Source organism: Anas platyrhynchos, chromosome 1 (genome assembly GCF_047663525.1).
Source record: "Anas platyrhynchos isolate ZD024472 breed Pekin duck chromosome 1, IASCAAS_PekinDuck_T2T, whole genome shotgun sequence".
In the NCBI taxonomy this organism is placed as follows: domain Eukaryota; kingdom Metazoa; phylum Chordata; class Aves; order Anseriformes; family Anatidae; genus Anas; species Anas platyrhynchos.
Genome location: NC_092587.1, coordinates 53,755,638 through 53,776,822, shown reverse-complemented (window position 1 = coordinate 53,776,822; position 21,185 = coordinate 53,755,638). Strand labels below are relative to the sequence as shown.

General features: G+C 45.2%; 1 protein-coding gene and 1 long non-coding RNA gene across 5 annotated transcripts in view; one reads left to right on the top strand and one right to left on the bottom strand.

Annotated features, from left to right (window-relative positions):
* CACNA1I (calcium voltage-gated channel subunit alpha1 I) overlaps positions 1 to 21,185 on the top strand; it is a 142,722-nt gene that overhangs the window by 41,128 nt on the left and 80,409 nt on the right. For 3 of the 4 annotated variants that reach the window (XM_072037385.1, XM_072037387.1, XM_038180105.2), the window contains exons 2-3: positions 19,548 to 19,683; positions 20,467 to 20,600. In XM_072037385.1, coding sequence (XP_071893486.1) covers positions 19,591 to 19,683; positions 20,467 to 20,600 — 227 coding nt within the window. In that variant the 5' untranslated portion in view covers positions 19,548 to 19,590. Of the gene's footprint in view, positions 1 to 17,331; positions 19,451 to 19,547; positions 19,684 to 20,466; positions 20,601 to 21,185 lie in introns of those variants that run through there. The other variant, XM_072037382.1, reaches the window with a different exon arrangement.
* On the bottom strand, positions 15,213 to 19,675 carry LOC110354455 (uncharacterized). The gene is made up of 3 exons (XR_002406452.4): positions 19,526 to 19,675; positions 17,724 to 17,788; positions 15,213 to 17,041 (listed from the first exon to the last, which is right to left on the bottom strand). It is a non-coding gene; the product is annotated as an uncharacterized lncRNA (long non-coding RNA).

The following is a 21,185-nucleotide window of genomic DNA, read 5'->3' as shown; positions in this document are numbered from 1 at the left end:
GCCAAGGAGCTGCTGTGTTCTTTGTGCCAGCTTACAGGTGAATTTCCCCATTTTCCTTTTTATTAAATTGTGCCGCTACTTCTTGCAAAACTGCACACCCAGTTGTCTTTATCTGAAGCGCTGATAAATGTGCAGCATGGGATTATAAATATATTACAGCTCCCGAGGTTGTGAATTTGCACGGGGTTGATGATATGATCCTCTGCATTTAGAATTTTCCCCCTTAAGAGTTTTAAGGTTTCTGAGCTAACTCTACAGAGGTGTTTAAAAAAATGCATTATTCCTCCAACCCTTTGGCTTAATCCCACTTCTCTATATAACTTGCAGCCAGGTATTATAATATCCCATTTGCTTTTTAGTGTTCCACCAAGTTTCTGTCATTCATAGTATATTAGTCATCATCCATTGCCAGGATTTCTAGTTCACCTTAAAGTCAGCCCATTTTGTGATGTTTGAAGCTAGGCTTTGTTAAAAGAAAAAAAAAAAAAAGAAAAAAGGGAAAAGCCAGTAGTAGAAATACTAATGCCTAGCCTTCCTCCCTTGTTTAAGAGTCTATGTAAGATGTGACTTGATTTGTCTTTCCTGCTCCTGTCTCTTCTGAAGCTGCACGAGTTTTTGAGGGAATGTGATTTCTGGGTTTGCATTTGCCTACTAACTGGTTTACACTCCTATCTGCTGTAATGAAAGCAAGTGAGCTGGAGTCGGGTACATGTGAGGCAGGACCTTCAGTAGTTCCCCTTACTCCTCCCTCCCGCTTGAACCTGGTAGGTTTAAGGGGCTGGGGGCTATGAGACTGTGCTCTACATCCCTATTAGTGTGGGGTGCTGCTGTGTGCTGCACCCTGAGGCTCCTCATGTTGTAGTGTGGACTGCTACCTGGGCAGACCCCATGCTGGGCATCCCTGCAGTCCCAGCCCATGCTGCACGTGGGTCCCAGCACACACCAACTCCAATGATCACCTGTAGGGTGCCAAAAACAAGCTATGGCCATGCTGAAGCAGAGCAGTCGGCTCCAGGGTATGGAAAATCAGGGTGCCTTCTCCTGCCCCATCCCACTGCAGCCCCTCACTTCAGGCTGGCCCTTCCCTGGAGAGGATTTGGTGTCCTGGGGAATGGGATAGCTTCTTCCAGTGTTGTCCTGGGGGTGGCCACATGCCGTAGGCGGTGAGATTATGCCAGTTCTTTGCTTGTAGGGCTCTGCAGGGAAGGGACTGATGGGATCTCCCACAGATTAATCTGGTTAAACCATTCTTCACAGGGCAGATAATCCTGTGTCAGCATTCATGAGCTTAGACCCATTGACGAAAGCTCCTCTGCAGGCAGCTAGGAGCTGGGTAAATAGGGCAGATAGTGCCTAATGGAATGGCTTTCAGCTGTCTGTGGAACTCTGAGAGCCAAAAAGGAATCCTGTGGAGAAAAAAGGGACCAAACCTTGGGCTGTGAGTCTGTCTGTGCATGCATACGTATCTCAGATGCACGCTGGGGGCCAGCGCATGAGCTCCCGTTGGTGCTTCTGGAGATGTTTGCCCTGGAACAGATTTCAGCTGGAAATTGCCGATTCAGTGAAATCAGCTTACATGTATTGTCATCCCCTGAAAACTATGTGCTTGTTTTAATCAGCTCAGTGTGTTTCCTTTTGGCTTTGTATGGTAATGTGAAAGTCAACATGGTAATGGGCAATAGACAAAACCCTTAGGTCAAAACAACATAATTCAAACAAGTTGAAGCAAAATATAATTTTTGAACATATCACTTCAGTTCATTGCAAGCTAGGAAGACGCAGGCTTACGGCACATGGCACAACATTTGACTTTCGAGAGCCTATTAGGAATCCACAGCCTTAATGTCCAAACAAATGCTCAATATGGTTCCGTTTGTTTCTTTTTATAATGGAGTTCATTTCTGATGACGGCTGCGGGGCTGACAGCTCTGAAGAAGGAGCTTTAATGCGTTTCTGCTACTCACATCTTTAAAGCTTGATGTGTCCTGGCAACTCCTCCTCCGTTTCTGAAGCTATCTTTTTCTTTCTTTCAAGGCTCATAGTTTCCTAGGTGGACATCAGCTACATCCATCAAAGCAGACACAAGCAGAGCCGTAAGGTGGATACTAGGGGCTGCACTGCAGACCCTATATTTTTCTATGTTGCTGGCTCAAAGCCCACCCTCATGCTGGCTCAGAGACCTCATTTGAAGCTTACGCTGCCCATGACAGCCCATCCAGGCTGCATGAATAAGGGGCAGTGCGTGGCTGGGGGTGCAGATCCTGGGCTGGCACAGTAAGGTACACTGTGGCTACCAGGAGGGGTAAGGATGAAGCCTTGGACTTCTGCTTAGCCCACTTGTCCAGGATGTCTGCTCTGTTCTCAGTTTATTTTCCTAGGGGTCTGCTTGCGAGCTGTCTGTCAGAACAGGGGCAGCCCTGCAGGAGATGAGGGAGGAATGAGTCCTCTGGGGCTTTGCTATTGTCTTCCTGCTCCTGCATGAATGGAGAAGGTTGGGGGTGAGTCACCTGCTGGGGAAAGCCTGCACATATCCAAGCCCTTCTTGCTCCTTTTTTTGGTTGCTGTTTTACAGAGAACAGGTGAGCAAGCAGCAACCCATGTTGGGACCCAGGCATGACATGGGGCTGCTGCCTTTCCCCTCCATTGCTTCAACATGAAAAAAAGGGGTAAGAAACAGGGCCAAATGTGCTGAAGGCTTGTGTTGGGCATGCACAAAGATCTTGCTGGAGATCACAGCAGCGTGAGCTTGTTTCCATGGAGCATCACCTGTTCCTCCTGATGCTGGGGCTGTGTGGGGCAACTGGGGTAAAGTGGGGCACAAGCTCCCTCCCCGGGCTGCAGCACTGTGGGGAGAGGTACAAGTAATGGAAATTGAAATGCAAATTCTTCTGAGTGGAGAAAAGGCCCCCATAAATCAGGAGTGACAGGAACACAAAGACACCATCAGGATGCATTTGCACAATCAGGGAATGTTTCATATATCAGAGAGAACCAAGGCACAGCCTCCGCTCCTGAAATAAACCAAATCCATTTTTTTTTTCTCATCAGTGAGGCAGTCTCTAAAATTCCCTGTTTGAAGAGCAACAGAAAACAGAAAGGAGATTCGAGTTAAATTTTACTCAGATGTAGCATGTTTTCCTAATCCTGACAGGAAAGCATTTGTCTTAAAGGGTCAGTGAAAAACAAACAATCCCTCCCTCTCCACACATACAGCAATGTGGTAGGGATCTGCTTTTTTTTTAAATCTAGATTTGATCATCTGCAAATAAACAATACCACAGCTGAGAGCCTTCATAAATGACCCTTCATAATACGAGCGTGTGGACTAGAAACAGCAACCTCATGGCAAACAGAGCAGCAATGCTTGAACAGAGATCCTACCTGCAGGACGCCGGCACAAGGAGCCTGACAGTGCAGAAAGCATTTTCCTAGGCTTGAAACTACATCCACAACTAAACATTTCTCCAGCCCGTGCATAGGGCTAGGCCAGCCGGAGGTGCTGCTAGAAAGAGATTAAGTTTTAATCTGAAATCAGAAGTGGCAGAGCTGAGTGAATGAATTTGGACTTGCACGCCCTAGCCTGGATTTTAGTGTGCTCTTCATCATGCTGTCACAAGCACCAAATCCATCCAGCTTTCAGTCTGTAGCAACTGATAAACACCCCCTGTCTCGCTATCTTCCATGTTAGAGTTGAGAAAGGTCTTTCAGGCTTACCAACTGGCTTCCCTACTACATAGCATGTGCTGGATGTTTCTCTACTCTCATTTAACAATTCCTAAGGAGCTGAGCTCCCGTAGGTGTGAGATCTTTATCCCATGCCTACTACAAGGCAGGTTTTTGTGCAGACATCAGTGTGTGTTTGGTCTCAAAACCAGGTCAAGGAAGTCCCAAGCTATCTCTGCATTGCAGAAAATGTTGATTTATGTATGTGCAAGTAATCTAGTAGATTGACTAACAAAATTGAGCTCTTCTCTTGACTGCAGATGTGTGGTCTTGTCCCATACATAGCACTGGTTAAGGGGCTATGCTGGCAGGACAGAGGCTGTTGCCATCTCCTGCTCCCCTTTCTGTCCTTCTCCTGGAGGTTTTCCCCCAGCAGGAAGGGGTGAGCAGGATGTGTGCCTCCACTGCAGGCTGTGCATTGAGATACGTAACGTGCTGGAGAGCCCTGAGGGTTATAGACTATTGCTTCTCAGATACAAAAGTATGGCCCTTCTTTTGAAAGCCATTGTGGTAAGCACTAGAAATAGTCCTGGTTTATATTTCTTCAGGCTCAGCCACCATCCTGTGCTATTCGGCTGTAGAAAGGGGATTAGACAGATGAGATTCATTGACGTGATTTGGGATGGATTAAAGTTTGCAATTGAGTTATACAGGTTCTCTGTTAATACAGGTTGCCTGTTAATAAAATGCTTCCACCACACCACCACATGCTCTGATGCACATTAGAAAGCATCTGCATGAAGAAGGGTTTGGGGAATTCAGATTTGTTTTCTTGCAGCTGTTTTTCCAGCCCTGCCAGGGTCAGGTGTACAATTTGCCATCAGCCATGCTCTACTGGGACTGGAAAGAACCATCAGCTTTTCTAAAAGATGACCCACCTTGTCTTCTCCAATGCTAAACTGCTTTATTACTTCTGAAATTGTTAAAAAACACTGAACTAGGGGGGAACCAACAGCACCAGTAGAAGGTGGGAGGCTCCTTTCCATGGGAGGGCAATGCTCTCTCCAGCAACTGGGTACCAAATTGGCTGGGTTCCCTAGGAATGTGTTGTGTTTCATGGGTTCCTGCTCTGTGTCTCACCAGTCTTTTGGTGGAACTATCTCTGGGGATATTGATGTGAACTGAGAAACAAAAGAATCCGGTCAACTAGCATAAAGTGGTCACAGAGCTTGGAAGATAGATCCACCCTTCCCCACCACCCCCTTCCCTCAAAACAAATATTTTCATGCTCATCTATGCTTCTCCTGCTTTACATATCATTAAACAAAGTGTTTCTAAGTGCAGATACCCAAATTGCCTCTAGCTATTAGTGCCATTAGGATTAGAGGTGTGGTGGCCAGCAACGGGACCCTGAAAGGGGGGCTGGAAATGGGAGTGTAGCCCCACCTCAAATAGTGGAGGGCTTCTCTGTGCTTGGGCACATTCGCTGCCCCTGTGCTGTAGGCTGAAAGGCAGTGGCTTTACTCAGGACCTTGTCTGTGGGGGTTTGCTGACTTCAGTGGTTTTATTTTGGACCTTGGTGTTGGTAGACGTAGAGGAAGATGTTAAAGAATCACAGCAGTTCCTTCTGCAGAGCTTAGGGTTTCAGTGTCAGGTGGGATAGGGCATAATGAGCTCCTTTATTGCACTCCCCCCTTTTTAAAAAATTAATCAGAAAAACTAGGGGAATTCTCAGGCATGGGAAGAAAAAGCCTTCTTGAAGGAGATAGTCCTATCCATTTGGACACTAGCTTAAAATAGAGGAGTTTGACCATTTTCAAAAAAAATACTTGCATCAAGCATGTCTTCAAAAAGCCTGGGTGTGCTGGGTGAGGAAATAAAACAGCAGACAAACCATCAAAATCTCTGAAAGTATGTACCTCCCCCACGTCAGCCCAGTATCACTCCCATGCCTGTGGCCCATATCCTTGTGTATGTTACGTACACATAGGCATACATCCTTTGGAAAGCTGTCACGCAGCAGCCTATAACGGGGCCAACACAAGTCTATCATTTCTTTTTTATGCACCTTCAAACAAAACCCTGAAAGGCAGCATCCAGGAAGCTGAAAGGAGGAGTGTGAGATGTGTGACTGCTGATGGGGGAGGAAGGGAGCAGGCACGGGTGTGTGGGGAGGCTTCATGGAAACGGCTTTAAAGCGCGGGGAGGGAGAGAGGAGAAGCAGAGAGCTTTGTTCATGACAGTGCAGCTCTGCGTGATGACTGTCACTTGGAAATTTATGGCTCAGTGAGGCTGAAAAGTACATTTGAAGGGTCACTAGAACTAATTACATCGGAGGAATGAAGTTGGGTTTAGACAAAAAAAATAAAGAAAATTACGATAAGGGTCACCAGGCACAAACTATTGGTGAAAATTTGTGACTTTTCCTCCTTTGTGATTTGTAATTTTGACCCTCTTCCCCAGTCGTGATGGCAGGTGGGTGGGAAGGGTGCAGGGCAAGGGAGAGGGGAGGAAAGCCTTATCAGCCCTGCGCAGCGTGCGGGGGCTTGGGCGCGTGGCTGACACCAGGGCTGGCACAAAGCCTCCGCCTGCCTGCCCAGGCTCCCTTGCCCCTTGGGGACACGGGACCTCAGCCACCTGGCCCTTGGCTGGCAATTTGTCATCCTTCCTGATGGCGGAGGGACAGGCTGTTCTTTCTGGGAAAGTGATGGGAGCTCGTTTGTGCTCGTTTTTAGAGATTTACTGCAGGTCCTGGCTGGCTGGCTCTTCCAGCCGTGTCTTCAATATCCTCACCTAAGCTCTGGTTTCCCTTTTTCTTCTGCTCACTCTCCTAAATCACATGAAAGCTTTTAAACACAGCAAACCTTACGGCACATCGTGGAGGAACAAGTGCCTCCTCATCAGCCCTCTGCTATACAGATGGGTATGGAGACCTCTCTTCTAGAAAATGGGTGGTGCCAGAGGGGTTTCTCCTCTTTCTACTCATAGCAAGAGGTGCTATGGCAGGACCCTGCCTTCTCTTGCTCCCTGATAAGTGGTGACTGCAGCTAACAGAGGGAAAATATTTTGGTCCTATACCTGACTCAGGGCAAAGTAGACGTCCTTCCTGTGCAGTACCAGCATCCCATAGGGAATGGACATGGGGATCAGCACATACTGGTAACAAAATGGGTGGATGCTCGAGGTTCTGGTCACAGCAATAATTTCTCATCCTTCAGGCCTCTTTCTGCTTCCTGGCTCCCCAAGAAAACCATTACTTCAGCATTTTTCTCATATCTCTTGTCAAGTCCTGTCATCGCTGAGTAAGCAGAGGTGGGACAGACCAAGGGCTGTGGTCTACCACTCCTTGAAGAAACATGTAGGTAGTCAGCATAGTATTAGATGTGCAATCAGAGGAAGAGACTTTTTCATCTGAATCCCATGCTCATTTTCCTCTCCAGAGCTCCCATCGAGGTCAGCATTACCTTGCTGGCAGCGATGATGAGGATGCACTTGGTACCACCCCTTTGCAACTGCTCTCCCAGCCAAGCAGCATTCTGGATTTGAGAGATTTCAGCTTGTGCAGGAGCACAGACAGCTCCTGCTTTGGGTTTGATAGTTCTTACTTTGGCTGCATAAGCTGAGCGGACGTGTTGTGCAAAATAGGCTATGGGGAAAGGAGATAATTCTGTTGTCTGCCATGCAGACAGCTGGATGTGTGATGACCATGAGACCCGTGAGATAATTTGCCAACTGGATATAAGGGTGTCAAATCCCATGAGGCACATAAGTATGTTAGAGACAGCTGTGGAGGAGCCTATGGTCACGGTACATTTTAGTATCAGTGATACAAGAATCTGCAGGAAAGAACTAGGAGTAGGTTATTAGCAAGAAAGCTTAAAGCTAAATCTTCTGTGGTTGTATTTTCCAATACACTGCTAGCTTCATGTTCGATCACATCTAGACAGGAAGAATTACTCTCAGATGAATGAAAAGATTGTGTAGAAAAGACCTGAGCTTTGCTAGTCACTGCTAAACCTTTTTTGGGAAGGGATACGCTGCATGTAAGGGGTAGAAGAATAAATTTGCAGCAAGTGATGAGTCTGAGAGCTGCGGGTATCCTGGGTCTGGTAGTAGCTGCTGTGTTATCTCAGAGAACAGCATAGAAAGCTACTGCTCCTGATGGACCCTTGGCAGGGCTGCAGCGGGCATAAAGCAGCTGTCCTAATGTATGGAGAATGAATTTATCACATATAACAGGTCACTGGCACCCACCCGGCTGCCACTGTCTTGGCTTGCTGAGCTGGGCATGTTATCAGTAATTTGAGGTCTCCCTTTAAAGTCCAAGCAGTATGATTTTTGTTGGTAATCTTTTGATCCAGGGGATTTCAGAGGTGAAATGTCAACACCACGGAGCAGTCTTGCCTGTGATGGCCTTTGCAGGCTGCTTGTGACCCCACTGCAGCCCTGTCCTCTAGGGCAGGAGGAGATGGCTGGATTTTTTACTTTGTTTAGCAGCATTTTGTACCAGCCGTGTCCCAGCTAAATGGTATTTCTGTGCCATCTTTATAGCAAAGTCATTCAAGCAAAAGGAAAGTAGATTGCTGGAAATGAGGTGGTTAAGTGGGCAGTGCACATGCAGTGCATTTACTGAGGTGGAGGGAGGAATATGAGGGTAGCTGACTAGGAGAGGAGGCAATGAAACCTGCATGGGACAAAGGAAACACAAGTGGTCCTTCAGCGCTAAGTAATTAACATGCTAGAAGATGGATGGCTGTAAGACAGTGAAAAGTAATCCAATAGAGCCTCACCTCCTGCAGGGTCACACAAAAATGGGGATGGTGGTTAAAAATAAAAACCCAGCAACAATAGGCTCGTGGGAAGGTCTCTGAAAAGAGAAAGGGATATACTTGGCACGGCTGGAAAACGTGGGGTAAAGAGCTAGGCTGTCACTAGTATGTCCAAAATGAAACAAGATTAATGCACATCCATAGTTTCTGACTGGAAACTGTACAGGAAAAATAAGTTAGGCTGTAAATAAGAGGAGGAGGCATATATTTCCAGAGGCTGTCAAAAACTTGAGAATAAATAGTGTGTGAAGTTGAATCTATATGAAAGGAAATAGGTCACAGGAATCTGAATGTGGTAATAGCAATGTACTACTAGTCCTAAATCTGAAGAGAAGTGATGAATACAACAGGCAGAAAGACATCAGAGAGGGAGCCGAAATACGCTGTGCTGCTGATGGAGCTTCCAGCTAGCTGGTCCTGTTGGCATCGTGCTGCCATAGGAACCGCCTTTTTTGGAGCTGTTCCTTCTGCAGTCAAACGTGGTGATAATTAGTGCTTACATAGCACATTTTTATTGCAGGGACCTGGAGCATGCTTGGAAGGTAGCTAATACTTTGGCAGATGGGGAGAAAAAAAAAAAAGATGCATGAGAATTAGATGGAATTTGGTGTTACATTATCACAACTATGGGATGAATTTGGTCCTGAGTCTAATGAGAGTATCAGCAGAAGATGGAGGTGGACAGCATAAGTCTTCTGGCTCTGACCTGTCTGTGCACCATGCGCTTGAACAGCCAGAGACCTCTGTGAAAGGGTGAAGAGAAACATACTTTCATGGTAATTTAAACAGAAGTGGAACTTGGAGATTTTTTTTTCCCATTGTTCCCAAGAAATATTTATGGGACAATGCTTCTTTCCATGGGTACCACCCTTTTCAAATGCAGTTATAGATGAGATGGAGAATGATCTTGGGTCAAAGACATCAGAGAACAAATTGGGAGACTTTTGCTCAGTTCCCAGCTGTGCCCCCTGTCTCCTATCTGCCCCGGGGCAAATCTGCTCATTTCTCTGTGCTGTGGCTTCTTGCGTGCAATGCTGAGATCGTAATGCATCGCTCGCCTGTCCTGTTCAGTTAGATTAAAAACTTCTTTGGAGAAGGCAGCGTGTTTTACCGCATGTTTATGTAACATTTTGCATAATTTGTATTTGATCTCAGCTCCTGTCATCTAAGACATGTGGAGATAGCTCATAAATAATACTAATAATATTTTAATATTGATAATGCTTAGCGCATTCACAGCATTTAACCCCCCCTAAAACAGCACTCAATACCGTCGGCATCACGGTGATCAAGCATGAGTCATTTTGGCTCCTTTCCCTGGCACGGTGCTATCTGTCAGCTAGCCAGAAAGCTGAGGGGTTTAGTGAATACGTACTGGGTGTCAAGAACTGCTGAATTTTAATGCAATCTGGGGCAGTGACTTGCTGTGCAATCTCTGGGTAATGTTTTTGCTAACATGGGACTCTGATCTTTGGCCATCCAACTTGAGGTGGTGGGAGGCTGGCTTGGAGCACCACTGTACTTGTTGACCGTGGTAGAAATGACAAGTGTTACATGCACATGAAAATCAGGCTCTAGGAAGCTAATGTGTTAGTGAATCCTCATCGTAGGCTCCTTTGGAAAAGCCTGCTCCTCTCCTGTTTGCTTTCTCATCAGTAACACAGGGAAGGTATTTCAGTAACTTAAGAGAGGTGGTCGTGGAAATTACTAAAATTTTATGTAATGTTTTGAAGGGAACAAGAAGCTGAAGTAATGAGCATCTTCCCCTCCGTTACATGTACACGTGAGGAGCCTCCTTTTTGGGAGGCCATCCGCAGCCTGTTTGCCTCCTCGAGGAGATGCCAGCGGCTGCTGTGAGCCTGCGTGGCTGTGAGCTGGCTGGAGCTCCGAGCCTCCAGTTATCTGCTGAGGCAGATTGGCTTACTTGTTTGCGATCAGTCCTTCCTCCAGGCACGTGTCCTGCAGGCTGTCGGTGCCAGTTCTGCCAGTGTACCCTCTGGGAACCAGGGCAAAGGGCCCTGGGATGCGTCCAGATACAAGTCTTCAAAAAAAACAACAAAAAAAAAAGAAAGGAAATAGTGAGGGGGGAGGAAAAAAAAAAAAAAGACATTCAAAGCAGAGGGGATGGCATCCTGAAACCTTGCAAATAATTAGTTTTAGTTTTATTTAATTACAGCCAAAAAAATGAACTTGTTGAAATAAACAGGAGCTCGTACCCAGCTCTTTTTGTTACTGCTCTGCATTTTGCTTAGACCATATGCAATTTCTTCTGAGCGACCTTACCGAGCGCTCCCTACACTTCTGAATTAATCTTTATTTACTTTGCTGCAAAGCTTTCTGTCACCACATGACTTTCTTTTCTGTACTGAAGCACTCCTCAGAAAAGCCTGCTAAGCTAAGCACCAAGCACGTGATTTCTTGATGCTGTATGCACTGAAAGCATTGCCTAGATGGGAGAAAGGCAAAGTGATTTTATCCCATCTTGCTGCTTCTCTAATTCAGGACTGTTAGCAGGGTCAGAAAACCCTCTAACATCAGATAGCCTAGGAAACTGGCTGTCTGGAGGAACAAGGTGATCACTTCTGCGTCCTTCAAGTGGTGTGCTGGAGTATAGCGCACTGCACCTGCAAAGAGCAGAGCCCCCCCTTCTAAACTGTGAAAGGGTCTGTAAACCATCCTTTGTGCTTTTATTGTCTTCTCAGTACTCCTGCAAAGTGAGAGGGCCTTTTACCAAAGTGCTCTGACCTCCTTTCAGATGGTACTTGCATAGTGTGTACCTCTGTGTTCATCTTGGACTCGTATGACCTTTGTCAGGCATGGGTGGGAAGTTGCACAGTGGGAAAATAAATCTGCAACATCTGAAAAGAAGGGTGGACTAGAAAGATAGAGTGATGAACAGAGGCCAGTGCAAGAAAAAGGAGTAAGAACAGAAAGAGCAAGTGCTTGGGTTTGTCCGATCTCTGCACCTTCAGTGCTTGTGAGGTTCCTTATTCTTGTTTTCCTCTCCCAGGGAAACAGCTTCTTACTCAAAGGCAGGTATTTCTACCATCCCTTTGGAATTGCTGTAAAGTGATACAATGGAGGAAATCCACAACTGCTCAAAAGCAACACCCAGGACCCATTCTGTCTGTGAGCTTCCATTTCAAGAGGTTCATTGAAATACCTACCTTGTGCACCACAGACCATTTCCCAAGGCCCCCTGAGCCTAAAACCCGTAGTAAGAGGTCAAACACCCCACCATTAAAACACCAGAAAGGAAGCTGAGACCTCCCTTTACTGGGAAAGGGAAAGATGTGTGAGAAATTGAAGGAACCAACCACACTACCCTTTGCTTTAGATTCTGCTCAACACTGTGCAGCCAACTCCTTCCATCCTTAACTTCCTTTCTCATTTTACCATTTTGCTTTCATGAGATACCAGATGAGCAGTCTGGTAGGCTTGAGGGGTACAATGTGGTTTCAACAAAATCAGCAGGAGGGAGGGTTAGTATGCTGTAAAAGGTCCCACAAAATGTTCTGGTGAAAGTGAAAGAGAAGACAGTGACAGGAAAAAGGGGGAAAAAAAAACACAAAGTAAAACAGAAAACATTGGGAGCAGTAGGAAGAGGAAGAACGTATTCCTTTCTTTTAATTAATTAATTATCACTGTTCACTCTTTCCTTCTCCCTTGCATTTGAGTCACACACTGCTGTCCTAGCGTTATGTTTGTCTGGTGGATATGTCTAGTGGTCCCACCAAAGGTAAGGACCCTATTCAGACCCATTGCAACACAGAGGCCAAAGAAGGGACTGCAGTACTGCCAGACACATCAGAACTCTGAAGAACTCTTAGATTGGTTTGAAAGGTGCTGGGGAAGACTTAACATGACTTGGGGTGGCGTTTCTGGGAGGCAGGCCAACAAAGCACAGAAATGAAGGAGGAGGAGTTGGGGAGATCTGGGTTTGTTTGCAAAGCACTTCATGTTTTTACACTTTGGAAGGAACTTTCTGCCAAATGAGCTTGAATACATCCAGATTAAATCAGATAAAATGCTGACAAAACAAAAACAACAAAAACAAAAAAAACCAACAACATGCCATGTGTCTGGCTCTGGTTTGACAACACTGACTCCGCCAGTCTCTCTGACTTGTTTCCTCACTTATCAGGGTCATGCACGATGGGGGCTTGTGGTTCAGAGCATTCAGATGCCCAGGCCAGATTCAAATTTTGTAACTCTGGAACACACCATTAATTCAAATCACTCTTGGACTGCAAAAGCCTCTCTGCCTTGGCCTGCCCTTATCACAAATTGAGGTCTTCTTTAGCCGAGTGCAAAAATAAAGTCTAACTCTTCTAAGGTGCCTACTTTGCTATTGAAACCAGTGGGAAATTGACTCCACAGAGTGAAATCTCAATAAGCAGTAAGAGTTTCAAGGTTTGGATCCCAGTTTGTGTTTGAGGGGACTTCCCCCGGTGGTCCTTCCCTGCTGTGACACCGCTGCAGATCCAGCTGCAGCAGGAAGAAGCTGCTGAACCTTCTATTAGGAGCATTTGGAGCAAAATTCTTTCAACCATCTTTTACTATAATAATGTTCCAAGCTGCAGTCATATTACCTCATGCTGTGACCTTGTTCATGCTCCTAATGTGAAGCCAGGTCAGATTTTGGATGGAGATCTCCAAGGCAGAGCCAGAATGCTGCAGGAGGCACCATTTGGGGGTCAGCAGGAGGTGTGATTTCTCGAGTCAGTCCTGAACTGATCCCACAGCATGGTAGAGTATTGCTTTGCTGGCAAAAAGACCTGCAACTGCAGTCCCAGCCATCTAAGGATATTAAAAAGCTCTTCCTCCAGGAACAGTCATTACCTCTGATACCCTGCTCAAGTTTAAATTTGGGTAATTACTTTCTTCTAACCTAAAAAAAAGATCCTTGGGTGTTGTTTTTTGTTTTCTTTCTTTTTTTTTTTTTTTTTCTCCACAGATGCTACATTTTTTTTTTATGCTTCCTATAGTAAACGGCTTTGTAGGAATGTTGCACACTGTTAAACAGACGCTCTTTTGCACCCTAAGAGCTAGATGCAATTCGGAGGTGGGTCGTTATCAGTAGAGAAACTCTAGGGTCCAGCTGCTACAGGCAGGACGTAATCATTAACAGTAGGGCTGTAGCAACATTGATGCTTTGATGAATTGATGGAGAAGCATGGCATTTGCCAGGTATTTGAATAATTATAATGAATAATAAATCTCATCTGTACACCTCTTCTGAAGAAAACAACAGGTTGATTTAGAAGACCAACTTATATCCATCAGGTTATTGTGACAACCAGCCAGATTTCTTGGTGCAACTCACTTTACGTCTAGGAACAATGGGTTCTCCTGTGCTTGCTGTGGTGGAGTATTGTAAACAAGTCCTGCTTTCTCTCTGCAGTCCCCCATTTAATTAGTGGTCCTCTGTGGCCTGTGGTGGCCTTGTGCGAGGTCAGAGCTTACCCCTTGTCTTCCTGTTCCTGGAATATCTGAAGATTTGTCTCATTGTGTTTAATACCTCTGTCTATTTGCTCTTCAGATTCCATCTTAGCCTCTTAATCTCAATTGTACATTTTTCCTGTCAGAGGTTAAATTTCTTTCTATTAGTTTTGGTTTTGCTAGACTTGAGAGTTTAATGGACACAATTAGCAGGTCTGAATAAATCATTACGGAAGGAGTTTTAAGAAATGAGAAATTTGCTCCATTTTGTTTCTGCAATGGGGGAAAAAAAAAGCCATCTGCAGTGTATTCACAGTGGATATAATACGTTGAGTGAGATACAACCAGCTTAGTTCTCATTAGTCTCTAAGATAGCTCTGAATTTGAGCTGTGCAGCCAGAAGCCTGCTACAGGGACCCCTTTTCTGAGCGATCCTGGGAATTCAGACTGATCAGAGAGGTTCACCCAAGGTACTTCCTTTTCTAGGTGTTAATCTAATTTAATGTGGATGGGATTGAGCTTTTTCCTCTTCTGATAAATCTATTTTTTGCTGGAAACTCCCTTCCAAGGAGCAGAAACATGGAAGTATTTGCCAGGTATTTAAAATCTCTCCATCTCCTCCCTCTTCTGTGCTCCATTGCCCTGCCTCCCAGGAACACCATCGCAGGATGTGTAAGTCTTCCCTAGTGCCTCTCAAATCAATGTTACAATCCTGCTGTGTTTGGCAGTACTGCAGTCCTTTCCTTGGCGTTAGTATTGCAAAAGATTTGAAGACCTCAATGATGCATATGTCAGATGCTCCTCTTTCAGGAGAAGAATGTATATATGATGATGTGATGAAAGCAGCCATATACGTGTACAAGAGATTACATTGATATCTGAAGACCTAGAGCATGTCAACCTTGAAGGCTTTCAGAAAAGCCTTTATAATTTGTCTTTAGTGGCTTGGCTACCATGAAATCCCAGCATTTGCAACATTTGGTATTGGCATTTAATTTCCGATTGACTCAGATCTCAGAAAGTGAGAGTTCTAAGTCAGGTCAAAAACCCACAACCTTTTTTCTGTAGTGTTGAAACATTTCTCTGTTCTAAAAAAAAAAAGAAAAAAAGACAGAAGAAATGTTTCAGCCTTTCCAAAATAGATTTTTTAAAGCTTTTTGTTCTGAGAAGTGTTTTGATTGTTTTGATCTAGTTGAACACAAACACATTTTGAGATGTATTTTCCTTTGAATGTAACATCTGATGTTCACTCAACTCCTTCTACCGGGTTAGGTTAGCAGATTGAGGCTGAAGTGAAGGAACCCTGTTGCTTCTGTCAGCTTGTTTTGTAGAGAAAAAAACACAAAATTCCTATACATCAGCACAAAAGAAGGAGGAAAAAAAAGCTGTGATAAGAAAAAATTGGGAGAAAAAAAAATGAGACCCACCTATGAGGGTATCTGCAAAAGCCAATAGCACTGAAGGAGAGAAAATGAGAACTTCTTTCCCCAGAGCTACTTGTCGCTCTGACCTTCGCAACACAAATCATTCCTTTCATTATAAATGAAATATTAACTGTCGTGCAGCAGTTTACAGCATCTTCCTGGCTTCTTGCAGGAGGGTCACAAAGCAGTAGAGGAAAACAGGGAAGAAACACAGTGCTGTCCTTACAGAGCTTGTTTCAAAAGGAGAGAAAGTGCAATCATTGCAAACTGGAATGACAGGGCGCAGCTGTCTACCTGGTGGAAAGCATGGTTAGGAAAGAGGGAGATGGGAAGGATCCTAAAGGGGAGGCAGAGAAAGGAGGAATGATCATGGAAATGCGATGTCTCATCTGCAGGGTGACCATGGAGGTGACCATGGATGTGCCCACTTGGTGATGGCTCAGAGGTGGGAGGCCACAAGAAGTTGCGTGCATGGTTGTCCAGTGTTTGGCTGGGAAGCATCGTGTGGGGCTCCATATTTCCATCTATGGTTTTTTTTTTGCTGGTGATACCTGCTGCTGCTACTTCAGTTATTGAACTTCTCTGCTGCAGCAGGCCCTGCTCTCTTTTTTGGGGCAGGAGCAGGGGCTACCATAACCATTCACACTGTAGAGTTAATTTCTTCCTCCTGTTGTTAGCCCTTTGTAGCCAAGGCATTTTTACTGCAGGTTCAGTGGGCCCAAGATGTTCAAGGCATCTCTAGGAATGGATACGGCAACATGTCCAGGTCCCAGAAACACCTGGAGATCTCCTTAATTGCCCTGCAACTTGTGGCTTTCAGCTAAGGCACCATCTCAGGTGGTTTAGGGTGGTTCTCCCCTGGTGTGTGCTGATGATGGATGTCCACCTTGAGTCTCTACCCATCCCCGCTGGAGGATGGTGGAGGGTCAATAGATACGTGGCAGCTGCCTCCGGCCACCAGCTGGATGGGCCGCACTCAGGCTGCGTAATTAGATGCCTTGAACTTCGGGAGAAGTTAATTAGGAATGAAACTTCTGACCGAATGATGCAGATTGCGAAGACGGGCTTTGTCAGCAGCTGAAATTAATTGCAGGCTCAAGCACGGGGAAAAGCAGGGCGGGGGAAGGCTGCGGGGAGGGGGAGGCCTCACCACCGAAAGGAAGATGATGAACCTGGCTGCAGGCTGTTGCCGTGGTGACGGGAGGCCGTGATGGTGTTTGACAGCGGTGACACATGGAAGGCCACAGGTACCTCTAATTACCCCCTCCACCAACCCAAGCGGGCAGCAACCCCTCCTGACTCGGGGTAGGAGATGCTCTGCTTCTCTCCTCGTGCTTTCTTCCTCTCCACTGCAGGTGGGATCTGCCTTTTCGGGGGCCCCTGCCTGCTCTGAAAGGAAAACCATGTGGCGGCAGGAGGAAAGCTTTTCCTAATGTCGCTTTAATCGCCCAGGAGCCGCCAGCGATTCAGCAGCGTCCTCAGGAAGCCTGGACGAGGCTGGCAAACTTTCAGAGAGCTGTTATCTGAAAGACGGGGGAGGAGAAACTGAGTGCAGCCAGCCTCGCATTTTTGAGAAAGAAGATTCAGGGTCTCCTGCACCTGGCCCAAATTGCAGGGTTTTGGGGAGTGCTTGCCACGGCTGGCTGGACCTTGAGTTTCAGGTTACTGAAACCCTGAGGGCTGCTGCAGGGGGGAGTGAGAGGAAAAAAGTTAGCACAGGAGCATCCCAGCCACCCGCATGATGCCACTGCCGAAGCACACACACAAAAGCAGAGGTATTTGCAAAATAAACCCCTGACTTCAAGCCCTGAGCTCCCTGAGGCTGGTGGTGGTTGGAGAGTACTCCCTGCTGTCAGGTTTCTTGTGTCATGTTTTCTGGTCATTTCCTTAAAAAAAAAAAAAAACAAACACCCAACTTCTAGCTTTTAAAGCTATTTCTGCTCTTTGTTTTCTATGTATTTATTTCAGCCAGGAGTACTCTGAGTGCTGATGGGGATAACACATGCCTGGGGGATTAAAGATGACAGCTGGATTGTGCTCAGTGGTGCCCAGTGACAGGACAAAAGGCAATGGGCATAGACTGAAGCATGGGAAATCCCATGTAAGCAAACACTGCATAAGTAGTCAAAGGCTGAGGCAGGCTGCCCAGAGAGGTTCTAGTGTCTCCATCTCTAAAGATATTGAAACCCGATATTGGACAAGACCCCGAGCAATCTGCTGTAATTGACCCTACTTTAACTGGGGGTTTTGGACAAGATCACCATAGGAAGCCCCTTCCAGCATTGGCCCTTCTATGGTTCTGTGTTTCTGTGAGAGTTGGCACAAAACAGTTTTTGGAAAGTCCAGAAGAGAACTGTAGTCTTACCTGAAAGGCCTGGGAGAGGTAATGGAAACCTATCCAGGTGCTTTCCTGGGCTGTGAATTGGGTCACTATAGAAATATATAGGAGAGAGAAAAGTGGGAAATTGAATTTTTTTTTGTATAGAGCTCAGGGGATAAGCATTTTACTCATGCCCTTTTGACGTATTTCTCTCCAAAAAGGCCTCAGTTTTTGAAGCCCGTTGTGAGGGTAGGCTCTATGTACTTATTTCATAGACTGCTTGGGATTAACTTTGTAAGGGAGAGTGATAACATGTTCTTGAAATCACCTCATAGCATGATTGGCACAGTAGAGCTGGTTCCCTGTTCTTGTCTGATTTTGCAGCTGAAGGTAGCTCACTGAAAACCAGGTGGGGGAGAAGAGAAAGAATTAATAATCTTCTAGATCAGATTATGTGGGTTAGTCATGAATCACTGTCAGAGAACAAGCAAGGAAAAGTTGCTCAGAACAAACCACAGATTTTGAGTGTCTTTCAGAAGTGACCAGAGATACAAGCCACAGTTTTGGATTTGGTTCTGTGAGGAGTGAAAAAGGGTGCACTTAGTGAGTTGTATTTTTAATAGACAATTTCTCAGCTCTGTTAGTTTAAATTAAGAAAAAAAAAGAGACAAAACTTTGAAAATGGAAACTGAGCAGGGATGCTTGTGAGGCGTGTTAAATTACGCAAGTGATGTTTCTGCCAGAGGTTGGAGGTCCATTCTCATTAGATCTACATCGCTGCTTTGCAATGCGAATGCTGGAAAGAAATCACAGAAATGTGTGCCCAATTTTAGAGTTAAAACACTGTAAATGAGTCCTTGGATAAGTGAGAATTGGGTCCTAAGCCTCCTTCATTTGAAAGAGTGGGATGGTGAAAACGAGGCAGATAGAGGCTGTGAAGGGCACAGAAAAGGTTGCTCAACTACACCATTTTTACCCTCTGTTGTAACATACAAGTGAAGTGGCACTTGATGAAATTAAAAGGCAACAAATTAAGTATAATAGGAGGAAACACTTTTTAATGTAAAGTATAATTAGCCAATGTAGCTTATGGCTGCCAACTATTATTGAAGCAGATATTTCAGAAAGATCCTCAACAAAGGATTCAAATGAATAAGCAAAGCATCTGCAGGGACACCACTATAGCTGAGAAAACAATTATAAGGCCTATCAATCCTCATGCTTTAGGGCACAAACAGATCACCAGCTGGGGTCAGAAATGCAATTTCCCCCCATGGTTACCGAATAACTTAATTAGGCACATGGTGAAGTTTTATCCTGCATGGGTCACTGCTGGAAGCAGAATAACAGATTAGATGGACCATTGACCTGTTCCAATATGGCAACTCTTTATCTTCACTCCTCACTTCTCAGAAGTGAAGAGGGAGACTTCTAGCCTTATGCTGTACCCCCTTCCCAGAAGGGCTGTAATTGCTGGGCTCATGCAGAGACCCAGATGTCTGTTTCATTGTATTCGATACAGCCCTTCATCAGACCCCAGAGATTTCTGCTGCCTCTGAGTTTTGTGGCACCACAGAAAGTCTCTTCCCACTGTATTTGTAAGATCTGTAAGCCAACAAGAGAGGAGTCAGTGTGTGTTTAACTATGGCAACAATTTGACTTGTCTAAGTACCTTAGGGCTCTGAGCTGCCTGTATGTTCACGTTTTCAGAAGAGTTTTGGCTTAACCAAACAGTGGAGAAGTGAGGAACTGAGGGAGAAAAACATAAGAAAGTAATATATCAGCCTACCAGCAGTTATTTCCCTTCATCTTCCTATTTTGACATCCCAAGTCTAGATCAAACTTACCTTGGCTGTGATACTTTTGCAGAAGTTTTCCTTGACTCTTTTCCACCTGGTTTGAATGTGTCAGCATGATGGTGATTTTGCTAAACTGCGTTACCCTGGGGATGTACCAGCCATGTGAGGATATGGACTGCCTGTCTGACAGGTGTAAAATCTTGCAGGTAAGCAGACTTCTTTCCTGTTGTGATGGCGCATCAGTACAAGTCATAATGTTTCACACATGTTTTCCGTCAGTGTGCTGTCAACACCTTACCAACAAGGTTGGTGAGAACATCCTGGCCAGCAAATTAGTAAAATGGAAAGAGCTTGCATTGAGGAGGAGGTAAATGGGATTAGAGAAGGATAATTAATGAAGACTATATGTGACTAGGCAATACAGAATAGTTGCTAACCTTTCTGATCCAGTGCATGAGGCAGGTCTTCCCGACACAGGCAGCTACAAGATACATAGCACACGGAGAAATAACTGTGGTTATGGCACCCAGACAGGGGGAAATAACAACCCCCAACGCCTTTGCTACTCTGCTGAGAAGCAAGAGTACTACCGAGTCCAGAGGTAACATGGCACTCAAGGTGCCAACAAGGAGAAGAAAGAACAGGCGCACTAAGAGGGGCCATTGGTACCTCCTAGATGGCCAGGAATGTCTGTGTGATCCTGGTTGGTCTTGGACCTGCTTGTTCTGAGCCACCACCTTCTTTCAAGTCCATATAAAGAGGCCCTGAGTCTACGTAAATTATTTCATCCATAGAGAAAAAACAGAGCCCCATCTTGCTTGCTTTAGAAGCAGATAGCTGTGGTACTAGTGCTGGGTGGAAAAAGCTTGTCCAGCCCTGCCCTGCCGCTATCTCATTTTCAGAAGCACTGAAATTCACATTTATTTCACTTTCTGTATTTTAAAGCTGTGAATGCTTGTTAAACTTGCTCTTGCTTTTCTGATTGGCAGGTATTTGATGATTTCATCTTCATCTTCTTTGCAATGGAAATGATTTTAAAGATGGTGGCCCTGGGGATCTTTGGCAAGAAGTGTTACCTTGGGGATACCTGGAACCGCCTGGACTTCTTTATTGTTATGGCTGGGTAGGTTGACAGCTTCTGTGCTTATTTGTTCTGTGTTTGTTGGAGTCTTTTATGGAACTGAAAAAACTCCCCATCTGAAGAGCATATGAAGGTTGTTGGCAACTATGAATGCTTTTCCCTAAGTGTATTGAGCAGGGTTAAGCCCCTCATATCCTGATGGAAGGTAAAAGTAAATCCTTGCAAAACCAATGATGCTACTCTTGATTTGCCATGGTATAACTGATGGGAAAGTTTCCACGCTGGTGCTACTCCAGGAAATTTGCAAAATTGAATCTGGTATGCTGGGGTTAGTCTATGGAATGAACAGTAGACAAGGTAGCCTAGCTCTCCAGCTGATGTGCAGCTGTCTATCTCACAACTTCAGCAGAGGGTGTTAAGTTGTACCAGCTGAAGAGCAAGCCCAGAAATGTTTTTGTTAATGTCTGAGTGGAGGAGGTACAACTTTTACCAAAACCAAGATGCCTTCTCTGTTTCCAGCAACAGCTGGAACAGCTCCTTTCAAAGGTAGGAATGTAGTGGGTTTTTTTTGTTGTTGTTGTTTTTTGTTTTTGTTTGTTTGTTGCTTTTTTTTTTTTTTTTTTTTTT